Source organism: Chiloscyllium plagiosum, chromosome 21 (assembly GCF_004010195.1).
Source record: "Chiloscyllium plagiosum isolate BGI_BamShark_2017 chromosome 21, ASM401019v2, whole genome shotgun sequence".
NCBI lineage: Eukaryota > Metazoa > Chordata > Chondrichthyes > Orectolobiformes > Hemiscylliidae > Chiloscyllium > Chiloscyllium plagiosum.
Window position 1 is genome coordinate 22,061,643 of NC_057730.1, and position 14,815 is coordinate 22,076,457.

Sequence of the window (14,815 nt, forward strand, 5' to 3'; positions counted from 1 at the left end):
CCCAATTTCTTACACTGCTGATTGGAAGCTGAGCTGGCTACTCATAGCTGATTGAGGGGAAACTTATTAAGGGGAGGTGATGGTCTAGTGGTTTTATTGCTTGACTATTAAAATCAGAGACCTAGGTATTGCTTTGGGGACTTGGATACAAATCCCATCATGACAGATTTGAATTTAAATTCAACAGAGCAAAGGGCTTGGAGAATGGCAGCTTCCTTCATCTCCACAATCCTCCAAATTCTCCATGCAGCTCCAACTTTGGTTGGAGCATCTATGGATTGAATAGCTCCACACTTGCTAGCCATTCCTTCAGTTGCTTGGGCACTAGAATGTTCCTAAACTTCTCTGCTTTTCTCTCCACCTTTAAGATATTTCTTAAAAATCTCCCCATATGGCCAAAATTGTGGTTATCCGTCCTCACATCTAATATGGCTCTGAGAGAAATTTTGTTTGATCCCGAGAAATACCTGAAAACGTTTTACTGTGTTAAGAGTTCCACAGAAATGAAAGTTACTGTCATAAATACAACATGCTGAAAATTTATATGTTTTCCTGAAGTCATAATTTGCAGAAAGATAGGATTATACAGAAATATATCAAGATATATTGATGAAGCCAAACAAAAGCACTACAATAGTGGACGGCAGGTAAAATTGAAGTCAACACTAGCCATTGACTCAGAAATCAAACCCAGCCTACTTCTATTGGTATTAAAAATTACTGTCTTTGTTCAGTGGTCTTAGTACAGCTCTCAATTGGCTCATAACAAGAAGCTAAGTTCGAATTCTGATCAGCAAACTGATTGAAGGCCTGGTGTAGGAAGTTTGTGATCTGAGTGTTCACTCCCATCACATATAGCTTCTTACTTATATACTGCTATGTTTCACTGGGGTTGTGCACTGAAACAGTTGTCAATTATCGTAAAAGGATATCAGTGAACTAGCTGGGCTTTTATGTTAGAAAACTGAGCGTATGAAATTCTCTGCCACAGAAGTGGTTAAGGTCAAAGTATTGAATGTTTTCAAGACTTAGATATTGTTCTTAGTGCTGAGGGGATCAAAGGGTATGGTGAGAAAGTGGGGACTAGATACAGAGTTGAACGTTCAGCCATGATCATCTGAATGGTGGAACAGGCTTGAAAGGCCAAATGGCCTAATCCTGTTCCTATTTTCTATGTTTAGCTAACTTGGGCACCAATCAAATAGACTTTATCGTCAATAACTGGTCATTAATCCACAGATCAATCAGCTGCTTGTTGTCAGCTGAAAAACTATTTGCATTCAACCCTTGGTTTCAGCTTGTCTGCAAAATTCCCACTACAACTTGAACACCAGTTGTGTAAACATCACTTCAAATGGTTTTCAAAAAGTGCAACAATCCTCCAACAATCCTTGGTTTTTAAAACTGCTCTTTGCCCATTTAAGTCCACAAATCAAAAATACAGAAAAATAATGAGAGACAGTCCTTACAAAATGGCTGTACTCTCAGCCCCTACTCCTCCTTATTCACTAACAAAACTTGCAAACAGCTCCTGCCTTTCACACGGGAGCACTCTCCACAAGCTAATCACTCAGATAATTTTTCAAGTCTAACAAATGTATTAATATTTCCAATTCCATTGCTGACTTCAAGACTAAACTGAAATTCACAGAGACAGCAGCTTATTCTGCTGGGAGACAGACTGTAAATCTGGTATGAGGCATTCTATATATACTCACTGCCAGCAGTTTGGTAGAAAGAGGGGGAGCAAGTGTGCAGACGTGAAGTGAGGAAGGGGAGAAGGTGAGGTGTGGGCGACAGGGAGGAAGAGGCGGTATTAGAGAGTATTGTTTGTAACTGCTTGTTCTAATTTTGACAGTGGTGCTGCTGGATCTGCCTGTGCTCCAAATAGAGAGGACACAAAGAAATGTATTTTATGTCTTTTTTATTAATTCAATCTGTTACTGAACATTCCTCTTCCCCAGCAGTCCCCTAATGTGGTCTGGAAATAGTGTGGAATGAGTCAAAATTTCTAAAAATACTCACTCCCTACGGAGTGAGAGAATGTTCTCCAATCTCTAATTCCACTTCACAAAGACAGTTTCTGGCAGCACAGACCTCTCCTGCTTTGCTATAGTAGGGGACTGGAACACAATCTCTCCTTAACGGGCAAGAATATGGGAATAGGCACCCCTTGAAGACTTTGAGGAAAGTCAATGACTTCATTATCACAACATCCTGACTTGCTATAATACCCATCACCCTTTTCTCAGGCTGAGCCCTTCCCTCAACTGCTGAATAAGTAACAGGATCAAAGGAGCATTCCAACAAATTCAGAGCAACATTTCTGACAGAATTTTAAAACTTTGGGGAAATATTATTTGTGGTGTTTTAAATTGGTTAATGTCCTGCTCAATTTTACAGAACTTTATTTTGCTAATTGTATCATTTAGGAGTTGCTTCTGATTCAAAACCAAGTTTACAGGGCAGGATGTGGTAATTTCAACATTAGGTCTGTACTAAACGAAACAAAATCCATTCTCCATTTACCCCTCCCTAAAATGCAAAGCCCATTACTCCTCCTCAAAACACACAGGCTATTCTACTCCTCACACTGAAGCATGAAGCCAGTGAGGCCTCACACCTGCGAACCTGGTACTATCCATACTCTGTTTCCAAAGTCACCCCGTGAAATTAAGAGTATCCCTCTTCCCCTGCTCAATGCACACTGCACAATTATGGGAAGCAATGGACCTAGTGGTATTGGCCCTAAACAAGTAATCCAGAGGCCCAGATATTGTTCTGGACTCTTGTGTTCAAGTCCCACTGGCAGATGGTGGAATTTGAGTTCATTAAAAAATTGGAATTAGAAATCTAATGATGACCATGAAACCACTGTTGACTCGCTTAAATAAACCATTTGGTTCACTAATGCCCTTTAGGGAAGGAAACTGCTGTCTTTATCTGATCTGACTTCCACCTAACTCCAGACCCACAGCAATTTGATTGACTCTTAACTGCCCTTTAGGGATAGGCAACAGATGTTGGATTATCCAGTGATGCCCACATTCCATGAGTAGGGGAACAAAAACAAAATTAATTCTCCCTCCTCTCAGCCTCTTATTCTCTTCCTTTGGGATGTCCTCTTCTTTCCCTGCACCATTCATTCCCCTCTGCTAACCCACAGACACCACACCTCCCTTCTATATTATCTTAGATTTTGTTCAGCCTCCACTAATGGTTATACTCAGGGTTGCTTCCATAAAATCTTTAGAAGACTCATAATGACTCATTCCTTTTGCCCCCACAGAGCTCAATACACCATGAGGAGGACCTCTTTGCCCTGTCTGACCATACTAGTACTCCTGTCAGAACTGCTGTCAGCGCTCTGCTGCCCAACAGAATGCAACTGTGATGCCTCAGGAATGCTGTGGTGCATCAAAAGGGGACTGTCTGCCATTCCCGAACACATCCCTCCTGGCACCTCCAGCATATATGTTTTTGAGAACTCCATTTCCACCTTACACAAGGAAGATTTCGCAGGACTTCAGGAGCTGAAGCTTCTGCACCTATCACACAATAAAATTACCAGGCTGCCTCAGGAGGTCTTCCAATCACTAAGTGTGCTTTCTAACCTGGACCTGTCATCCAATCAGATAACTGAAATCAATAATGACACCTTTATGGGGTTGCAGGAACTGGAACGATTGTACCTGCAGCAAAACAAGATCAAGACAATCCACCCAGCAGCTTTCGACACATTAACAAAGCTGGTCGAGCTCAAACTGCAAGATAATCTTCTCCATCATCTTCCTCCTTTACAACTTCCCACACTCCTCCTATTGGACCTCAGCAGAAATAACATCCCAGACACAGAGCTCAGAAACATCCAAGCACCCGAGATTGAATCTTTAAAGCTGGCTGGACTTGGCCTCAGTACGATAAATGAAGACATATTTAAAAACATGAAGAATCTTCAGGAGCTGGATCTGTCAGAAAATCAGCTGGTGACTGTGTCAGCTATATTCCAGCACATCAGTGAACTGACCGTTCTGAGTGTTCAGGGAAACAACAAGATCTCACACTTGAAGGATGAAGACTTCAAGCAGATTAGGAACCTTCAGAAACTGGACATCAGTGGGTTGAGCCTTACGACCATTCCTGAGGGTTTTTTGGACCTTTTCCCCAACTTAAGGAGCCTCACAGCAGCTGAAAACCCCTATAACTGTGTCTGCCAGATCAGCTGGTTTGTCCAATGGATACAGGAGAATAATGCCCTCCTCCAGAGGCAGGAGGAAACACGTTGCCACTTCCCTCTAGTCAATGCTGGTAAACTACTCAACACATTGACAAACAGTAACTTTGGATGTCCTACTACGATCCCGTCCATCGGTGCAACAAGCACCACAGAATCATCACCAACCACAACCAAGAAAGTAACAGTGGGTCCCAAAGCAACACACCTTCCTGTACAATCAATGCCCTTCAATGGTGAAGTAACACTTGGAGCCATCACCGAAATAGATCGACAACTCAGCGCAAAGGGACATCTCTGCCTCTTTACAGAATGCCTCAATGGAGGTATTTGCCAGCTAGATAGGCATGGGCGACACAGTTGCATGTGCCGTGCTGGGTTCCAAGGACCACTCTGTGAGGCAGCAAATGGTATTCTTGATCTCCAGACCTCTCAGAAAAGCATTGTAAATATTAGTCAAATAACCAGCACTTCAGTAACATTAAATCTAGAGGGTTTTAAACTCTCCCCAGTTTACTATAAGGGGCTCCGGGTGACATATAAGAACTGGTCAGGACTTGACCCCAGGCCAGTGTCACTCAACATCCCAATATCACTGTCAACATACAAGATTCCAAGCCTTCGGCCGAACTCAACATATCAGATCTGTGTTGGAGCTCTGGGGGAGGCCAGCACAAAACAAGAGCCTTGCACAGTCGTGCAGACATTGCCAATAACACAATTACCTCAGTTCAAACAGATAGAGGGTAGCAACTTGACCAAAATGATCTGGCTAGTAACCACAGGTATGTTCCTGGTCTTACTGTTGGCGGTTGTGATCACACTCTATTGCCGGAAAAGACTTAAGAAAAATTCTGCTCAAGTAGGAGATTTACATCCTTGTGATATAGAAGAGATCAAACCTTACCTAGACGAGGGAAAGATCTTGTCTGATACTCCCGAATGCCTCGCTCTGCAAAGCGGAGTGCCATTAATCCAAGATCACCAAGGTAACATTCCTATAGCTTTGTGACCTTTCATTCACAGGGATTAACATGGATTTCCAAAGCCTGATTACAGCCACAGAACTTCCCTGCTTCAATCAACAAATCCTTTTCTACCAATTGTGGAATTGCACATAGTATTATTGAGGCAGTCCAATTTCAATCTCTCTCAAGCAACCCAGCACATATGAAGCCTGATCAATCTCTTTCAAGATTTCCCTACTCCATTCTGTAAACTTCAATCTGGCTGTACTCACCAAATCCAGTCTTCCCATACAGTCCCTGTGAAACCCCAACCAAAGGAAGAAATAAAACCTTCCAAGCAAAGCATCGCTGTAAATATCACTACTGCCACCTTTGTTATTCAGACAGCTATCCACAAGCATCAACTTATGACTTACATGGCCAGACTATGAGTGATTTCAGTACGTGGAGTTCATGGATAATGGTGTAGTGCCAGTCACACCTCATCATAACCATTGCCATTCCCCAACAGCACAAGGGAACAGACCAGTGATAGGCACTCACCACCACCTGGCCCATCATTAACTGCTGTATATTGCTGAACTAAGTCTAACCGAGTCAAGCACATGATGTATATGACAATTTGTAAACAAATAAATATTTTTCTAGAGAAGCGACATGGAGGCTCTGGTTTGCTTTGTTACACAACCAGGTGTTACCATAGGGAGAAGTGACACTTGGAGACACCAGACTGGATGGTAAACCAGCAATGAAGAATGATACAAAGGGTCTTAATGCCAGGTGTAGGATACAGAGGGTGAAGAGTCAGGTGATTGCAATACCCAAGGAGGATAGCAGGGTATGTAAAACTCGAAGCATAACCAAGACTGGGCCAGGGTGCAAGACAGCTTGAAATATCACAGCAACTAGAGAGATACCCATTCCACTTTCATCAAAGTGCAGTTGGATTAAAATTCCAATCCTTCAGACATGTCCAAAACAAAAACAAACACTTGAACTGGAAAGAAAGAGGGTTTGAAGGATAATGGGAGGCAGAGGGAGCATCAGTATCAAAGACCAACACTTATTTATAAACTGAAGTTAAAAATCACATAATACCAGGATATAGTCCAACAGGTTTAATTGGACGCACTAGCTTTCGAAGGAGCAGCGCTCTGAAAGCTAGTGCTTCTAATTAAACCTATTGGACTATAACCTGGTGTTGTGAGATTTTTAACTTTGTACACCCCAGTCCAACACCGGCATCTCCATATTATAAATTGAAAGGAGCCAAGCTGAAACCTACGTGCATTCCGAAGTATGGGGCAAAGTTCACTCCAAGGCTACTACACTGATAACACAACAACCTGAAGCAGTTCGAGGTGAAAAACATTTGACAGCAGGGATGGGAAAAAAGTGGAGTAAATTAAACTAAAATGCATTTAATGGCAGGACATATGGAGAGAAGGAAGCCAAGGAGTGTGAGAAAGAGATTGAATAACTTCTTTTTTGGCTTTCGGTCCCCAAATGGTTTAGTTTATAAAGTACTTCCTTTTCAGTAATGGTGTAGTGTTGAAAGTGTGGTAGCCAATGTTTGGATAGCAAACTCCCACAAACAGAATGTGATAAAAGCCTGATAATTTGTTTTGGTGATGGTATTTGAGATATAGATATTAGTAAGCACACCAAGGAGAATTCATTTGTTTATTTTTCCTATCCACCTGAGTGTCTTAGATATAACATTACATGTGAGGATAGTATTTCTGACAGTGCAGCACTCCCTCAGTTCTGCACTGGAATGACATCTCAGATAATGGGATCAATGGCCTTCAACAAGGTTTCTATTAGATAATTGCAATTTCAACATTGTCAGATGAACACCACAAGCTCCTTTTTTCTAAAAAAAATTCAAGTCCTTTTTGAATGATCTCTGCATTCCTTCACTATTATTGGGTTAAAATCCTGGAACTCCCACCCTAACAGCACTGTGGGTGTACTTACACCCTAAGGACTGCAGCAATTCAATAAGTAGGCACACCATCCTCTTGAGGGGAATTACAGTTGGTCAAAAATGCTGGCAAAGCTAGTGATGCCTACAAACATGAATAAATAATAAAGAAAAACCCAAATGAACATTTACTGCCCTATTCCAAGATATGTGAGCTTTATTTTAAGATATTTTTAAAGAACACTTTCTAGTCAAAGCGATTAGAACATCACTGGCTTAATAATCAAACCAGTGTCTGGATTTGTTAACAGCTGATACATTTCAAACACTATCTGGTGCAGAAAGAAACTTCCAAGCATGGAGTTTCTGGTTTAAAAAAAAAACTCTTACTCTAGTGGTTCAACCTGTGACATTTTCTACTTCATCTTTTACTCCAGGCAGCAAGACAGGTGCTGTTGGAATGCAATTTCTTTTGTACACTGCCATGGAGATTAGGCCTGAGGCCCGGCTGGGCCAATTCTTTAATAGAACACCTGCACTCTGCAGGAAGACAACTTCCATAGAATTAGGGAAAAAAAACAAGAAAGCTAATAATAGGATTAGTAATGTCCTGCTTTAGGAGTTTAGTAAATAGATTATTTAACCAGATTGCCCAGCTGACACAGCGCAGGCCCACAGCCTAGAGCAGTCAGACAACATTACAATAATCTCCAGCTTATTTATATTTGATAGTGCAGATTTCTAAGAGTGTAGATGACCATCAGCAAACAACGCTTGCATTTATGTTAATGACGTAAAACATCTCTCAGTGTTTTCAGGAGAGATTTTTCTAACAATTTCACACCAAGCCATAAGGTTACAGGTGAGATGTCCAAAAGCTTTATAGGGTTGGATTAAGGAGCATCATAAAGGAGAAGACTTAGTGTGGTGGAGAGGTTATAGAGGAGAAGTCATCAGAGATTGGGTTTGCAACACAGATACTCAGTGCCCTGCACTATTTTTACTTCATCTTGAAATTAATCTATTGCTGACTGTTGGAACTGAAGTGAAGCATTTAGTTGCTTATATAGAGGTCGTTAAGTGTTACAACTGGTCTTGATTTAGCCACAGGGTACACACCTGATTTCTATTTCCCAATCTGTCACAGAACTTTTCAAATTGCCATAATTAAACCTTATAGACCTGCAATTGTGTTGTTTCAAGCATTTGGTTTGGAATTTTGAAGAATAGTCAGGGCAGATCTGAAAATCAGGAATGTTACCACATTTAACCATTCCCAAGCAACAATTCTTTGTTGTGCTGTGTTGGGGAGGGAACTCTTTTATGGAAAAGATGAGACACTACAAGGTTTTGAAACAGAATTGTGATCCAATTGATAATAGTTTCTTCAGCTGATGTACAACAGAGTTAAGGGTTATCTTTCAATGTTAGTATGTGCTAACAAGATTAGCGATGAATTTGCAATGGCAGTACTCAGCAATTAGAAACCGGCTGAGTGGTGAGTCAGGTGAATTAGGTACAAGTAGACCTTGGCAACTAAAATCAGAAAGGAAACGACAGTATTCCCCAAAAACATGTTACAGCATTTTAGATGCACCACATTATCTTGTACCCAGCAAACTGTGAAAAACGTGCAGATTTTTAAAAAATAGATTTTGTTGAAGCAGTAATGTTGACCAGGACACCAAACAATCTCACTGCATTCCTTCATTGTACATTTTTTTTAATGCTCACCCAGAAGACAGCCAAGTCACAGTTTATGTATAATCTGTTCAGAGCCCTTTGGCTCACAGAGACGAAAGACTAGGTGACTCAATGGTTGCCACTGCTATCTCTAGAGCCTACAAACCAGGTTCAATTCCAGCCTTTGGTGACTGTTTGGAGTTTGCAGATTCTCCCCATGTCTGCATGGGTTTCTACCAGGTGGTCCAGTTTCCTCACATAGTCCAAAGACTTGCAGGTTAGATGGACTGGCACCACTAAATTGTCTGTAGTGTCCAAGGTTGTGCAGGTTGGGTGGGTAGTCATGGGAAATGCAGAGTTATGCGGATAGAGTAGGAAGCTCGGGCTGGGTGAAATGGTCTTCAGAAGGTTGGTGCAGACTCAATGGGCCAAATGACCTCTTCCTGTATTGTAGAGATTTTATGATTCTTTGATTCTATGAAGTACTAACATAGGCAATAGGCATTTCAGCATGGGTGCACAGAGAACAAGCAATTTGCTTGTCCACACTCTGTATTTTACTGGAAGCATCTAAAAATGAGCCAAACACTTCTGTTCATTTTGTAAAGAAAACACTGTGTCCTGATGATTCTGTTTAAACTCATTAAGCAACAGAAGATCATAAATATATGAAGTCTGACCAAACTGTGAAAGATGCCTTTTGACCTTGAAATTAAAGATCCACCAAATATGAACCCTGAGACTTGTTCACACATTCACCTTTACATTGATTAGAGGGTTGCAGTCTTGTTTAATACTCGAATACCATAGAAATTGGGAGCTGCAGCATCAGAGTTTGAGAGGTGACCTTTTAAATCATGGCTGGCATGGATACGGTGAAGACCCAAAGTCATTGCCCCATGCTAGGGGATCATAGAGGGTGGGCTTGGGGTGAAGAGGATGGGGTGGGGGGACAGCATGCAGGAGAGAGAGAGAGAGAGAGAGAGAGAGAGAGAGAGAGGAGAGAGAGAGAGAGAGGGGGCACGGTGAAGGGGCATGGAGGTGAAAGGAGAGGGTGAGAAGGAAGAGATGACAGAGTAGTGAAGTGATGGGTTGGGATGAAAGATCATGACGGAATGGGAGGAGAGGTTATATCCTTCGGGGTGTCGTGAGGGAAAGGGAGAAGAGGAAGTGACGAAAGGTGAGGGCAAAGGTAAGGTTGAAGGAAGATTGGGCATAAAGAGCACCCGACAAATGATAGCAGGAAAAGGGAGAGTACATTTGAGTCTGAACTGCTACCTCCCTTACAACTGTTAACACATGTTTGATGCCAAAGAGAATCAATGTTTTCATTCTAAATATTCATTATCAAGGTATAAACAGTTCACTTTGTGTGATTTTATCAGCATAGATAATTCAATATTTATCTTTCATTTTTATAGTTGAAAACAAACAATGGCTTGAAAATATAGTAGTGTAGAAATCAAGTCAGGAAGAGAATCAGACAGCACTACACCAATCAACCCATTAAACGGATACCAGCTTAATGGTTTGTTATGCAAAAAAAATTATATTGAAATCTGTTTGAAGGGAAGCTGAGATCAGGGGATGCTGCTGTAATTTAAACTAAGATCAGCTATCTTCTCTCCACTGATATGTTCCTTGAGCAATTTTTTTTGTTTTTGTTTCTGACTTGCAGCATTCACAGTTTGTTGTTTTATTTCAGGAATCTTTTTAAGACTAATGCTACTGACATTTTCTCGACAAAAATGCAGAGGTCACTTTCGTGGTTTTTTAATTAATCGGCACGGTGGCTCAGTGGTTAGCACTGCTGCCTCACAGCACCAGGGTCCCAGGTTCAATTCCAACCTTGGGCGATTGTCTGTGTGGAGTTTGCACATTCTCCCCGTGTTTGCGTGGGTTTCCTCCCACAGTCCAAAGATATGCAGGTCAGGTGAATTGGCCATGCTAAATTGCCTATAGTGTTAGGTGCATTAGTCAGAGGGGAAAAGGGGTTTGGGTGGGTTACTCTTCGGAGGGTCGGTGTGGACTTGTTGGGCTGAAGGGCCTGTTTCCACACTGTAGGGAATCTAATCTAATCTTAAAAAATTCAGGGACTGAGGGCGTCACTGGCTAGGCCAGCATTTATTGCCCATCCCTAGTTACCAAGAGGCCGGTTTAGAGTCAACCAATCGCTGTGTGTCTGGCGTCACATGTAAGCCAGACCAGGTAGAGACAACAATTTCCTTCCTGAAAGGACATTTGGATTTTTTTTTTCTGACAATCAACAACAGTTTCACAATCATCATTAGACTCATAATTCCAGATTTTTATTGAATTCAAATTCCATCATCTGCCGTGGTGAGATTTGAACGCAAGTCCCAGAACATTAGCTGGGTCTCTAGATTAACAATCTAGTGATAATACCACTAGGCCATTGCCTCCTCATTTAAATAAAATGCCCACTGACAAATCCGTAGCCCAGTTATTGGGTTTATCCATTTCTGATTCTAATCAGTTCCTGAGCAAAGTGAGGCGTTAATGCATAACCGATGTTTGATCCCATCTCACCATTGCAGTGAATTCTAAGGTCATTACCCAAGTAAACCTAAAATGTAAGAACATAATAACAAAAACCATGATCATGAGTAGGCAATTCACCCCTTCAAACCTGCTGAGCCATTGTGGCTGATCCAACATTTCTCATGTCTAAGCTCCTGTCCTTTCCCTATAACCCGCCTACTCTCCATTGCCTTTTAATCAATTACTAATTAACGTAGTTTATGGCATTTGTTGCTCGGCATAGACATAATGGACTGAAGGGTTGATTTCTAAGCTGTATGACTCTAATTAAAAGTCTATCTCCTCCTTAAATTTGAGAGAAATAATTTTCCTCACCTTTGTTTTATATCTGCCACCCCTTATCCTAAAACACTCTACATTGTCCAAAAAAAAGGAAACATCTGCTCTACATCTACTTTGTCAACCCCCTTTAGCATTTTATTTACTTCCATTAGATCTTCGCTCATTCTTCTAAACTCAGTGACTTGAGGCTTGATATCCTCATTTACACCTAATCTTTTCAATGCTTGCAGTAATTTCCAGTGGAACACAATTCAGTTAACTCTAACAAAAACTGAAATTGCTTCAGTTCTGAAGGCGAATTGGACTTCAAACATTTATTTGGTTTCTCTCTCCACATGTGCTGCTGGACTTGTTGAGTTTCTCCAGCAACTTTGATTTTTGTTTCAGATTTCTAGCATCCGCAGTTCTTTGTTTTATTTCAATTAACTCTTCACTTGCCAAAGGTTAACGTAAAAGATACTTAACAGTAGATTGGATGAAGTTTATAATACAAAAGTCCACAGTGATTAAGCACTTCATGTAAATTGGGAGTCACAATCGGGAATCCTCTCCTAAAGAGTAGGTGAGGCCAGCTGTCAACTGAAATTATCAAAACTGAGAGATTTCTCTTTGCTTCACGAGGTATACGTAGGGCTGGAAAACAGAGGATTGCGATAGAATCAAGTTGCAGGTCAGCCATGATCTTATTGAATAGGGGGAAAGACTCAAAGGCACTGAGTAAGCGGTCTTTTCCTGCTCTTGTGTGGGCTGGAAATGTTTGTTCCATGTTTATGTTTAACTCAGGTAGATTTAGAAACATGGAAGTAGTGTAGTAGTTCATGTCACTGGATAAGACAGCCAGAGATCCAGGCTAATGCTTTGGGGAAAACCCATCACGTTCCAGCTCTTCGTCTGTGCACTACAATCCCTCAAGTGTCTACCCAATCAATTTTTAAATGTGATGAGTGTTTCTGGCTCCATCACACTTCAGATCCTTGTCACCCTCTGAATGAGAAGCTTTCTCCTCAAATCCTTTTTTCAAACCATCGTCCTCCCCAATGTTGCACATTTGGTCACTGTTGCAGCTTCCCAATTGACCATCTGTTTGATTTCCTGAGCTAAGACAAAGCTTCGTAGAACATAGGACAATTCAGCGCAGAACAGGCCCTTCAGCCCTCGATTTTGCACCGACCTGTGAACTAATCTAAGCCCAATCCCCAACACTATCCCAGCATCATCCATGTGCTTATCCAAGTATTGTTTAAATCTCCCTAATGTGGCTGACTTAACTACATTGGCAGGCAGGGCATTCCACGCCCTTAACACTCTTTGAGTAAAGAACATCTGTCTTAAGTCTATCACCCCTCAATTTGTAGCTATGCCCCCCTCATACAAACCAATGCCATCATCCTAGGAAAAAGACTCTCACTGTCCACCCTATATAATCCTCTGATCATCTTGTATGGCTCTATCAAATCCCCTCTTAAACTTCTTCTTTCCAATGAAAACAGACTCAAGTCTCTCAGCCTTTCCTCATAAGACATTCCCTCCAGAACAGGCAACATCCTGGCAAATCTCCTCTGCACATTTCCCAATGCTTCCACATCCTTCCTGTAATGGGGCAACCAGAACTATACACTATATTCCAAGTGTGGCCACACTAGCATTTTATATAGTTACAGCATGACATTACAGTTCTGGAACTCAATCCCTCTACCAATTAAACCCAACACACCGTATGTCTTCTTAACAGCACTATCAACCTGGGTGGCAACTTCCAGGGATCTATGTACATGGACGACTCCAAGGTCCCTCTGCACATCCACACCACACATCTTTCCATTGACCCAGTACTCTGCCTTCCTATTATTCTTCCCAAAGTGCATCACCTCACATTTAGCTGCATTGAACTCCATTTGCCACCTCTCAGTCCAATTCTGCAGTTCATCAAGACCCCTGCAACATGCAACATTCTTCCACATTGTCCACTACTCGATTGTCTTTTAGTGTCATCTGCAAACTTACTAATTCATCCACCTATGCCACTGTCTCCTCTTACAGAAAGCCAGTTTCTAATCCAAACTGCTAAATCACCTTCAATCCCATGCCTCTGTATTTTCTCCAAGAGCCTACCATGTGGAACCTTATCAAAGGCTTTACTGAAGTCCATGTACACCACATCAACTGCCAGTACGAATCACAGAAATTCCCAAGCCCACACATGCATACAGATGCACTCACTAAGGGGACAGGGTAGAAGTCATTGAATTCAGACCAGGAACAGTGACATGAGATTGATCCTATTTTGAAATCAGCAACACTGAGGTCAATTATGAGCCCTCAAATGTTAGCTTGGCTAGAACCTCCTAACCCAGGAACACAGCCTGGATTGCCCCAGCTCAGCACAATCCAGAACAAAGTCCAATCCCTTTCAGATGAGCACAGCCCAGGAACAGAGTTTGGAAACTCTGTGCTGTGCAAGACTTATTTTGAATCCATGTTAATAGCTCCACGGTGCATCCGATGAATCATATCCAGCAAGAGTGACGACACCAGATGTTAACTTGTGTTCAATGCCAAATGTTATTCACATTCATATACTTACCCCTGTGCTGTATCAAGATTTAAGGTGCTGACAGGACTAGTAAACTTGCGGGTGTCCCACAGTCTGGCCTGTCGCTCACGCATCTGAAAGGGAAAATAAGGAAGGGGCTCTCAGTACATTACTGCCTGACCAAACAGGGGCATGTTCACAGAGCCTGATTGCTGAAAAGTGTGAAAAGTAGTACCTGCACAGGAGCTGGGAACTAAAAAGCAAAATACTGACAAGTACACATCTCTCATCAGGTGTATTAGCAATATGGTGTTGCAGATTGCATCTGTAAGGCTGAAAGATGTGTGTGGAGAAAGTGAGGACTGCAGATAATGGAGATCAGAGCTGAAAAATGTGTTGCTGGAAAAGCGCAGATCAGGCAGCATCCAAGGAGCAGGAGAATCGACGTTTCAGACCTAAGCCCTTCTTCAGGAATGAGAAAGGTATGTCAAGCAGGCTAAGATAAAAGGTAGGGAGGAGGGACTTGGGGAGGGGCATTGGGAATGCAATAGGTGGAAGGAGGTTAATGTAAGGGTGATAGGCCGGAGAGGAGGTGGGGGCGGAGAGGTCGAGAAGAAGATTGCAGG

The 14,815-nt window shown here is 41.9% G+C and overlaps 2 protein-coding genes across 2 annotated transcripts in view; one reads left to right on the forward strand and one right to left on the reverse strand.

Moving 5' to 3' along the window:
• LOC122560634 (coronin-7-like) overlaps positions 1–14,815 on the reverse strand; it is a 172,057-nt gene that overhangs the window by 93,998 nt on the left and 63,244 nt on the right. Inside the window, exon 9 of the mRNA XM_043711484.1 lies at positions 14,241–14,323. Coding sequence (XP_043567419.1) covers positions 14,241–14,323 — 83 coding nt within the window. The remainder of the gene's footprint in view (positions 1–14,240; positions 14,324–14,815) is intronic.
• Positions 3,404–5,858, forward strand: LOC122560636 (vasorin-like). Its single transcript, XM_043711485.1, has one exon. It carries the CDS (start codon positions 3,405–3,407, stop codon positions 5,244–5,246), a length of 1,842 nt encoding a protein of 613 aa, XP_043567420.1. The 5' UTR covers position 3,404; the 3' UTR covers positions 5,247–5,858.

Coding starts and splice junctions, on each gene's coding strand:
- LOC122560636 (XM_043711485.1), top strand. CDS start 3,405: ATGCTGTGGTGCATCAAAAGGGGACTGTCTGCCATTCCCGAACACATC.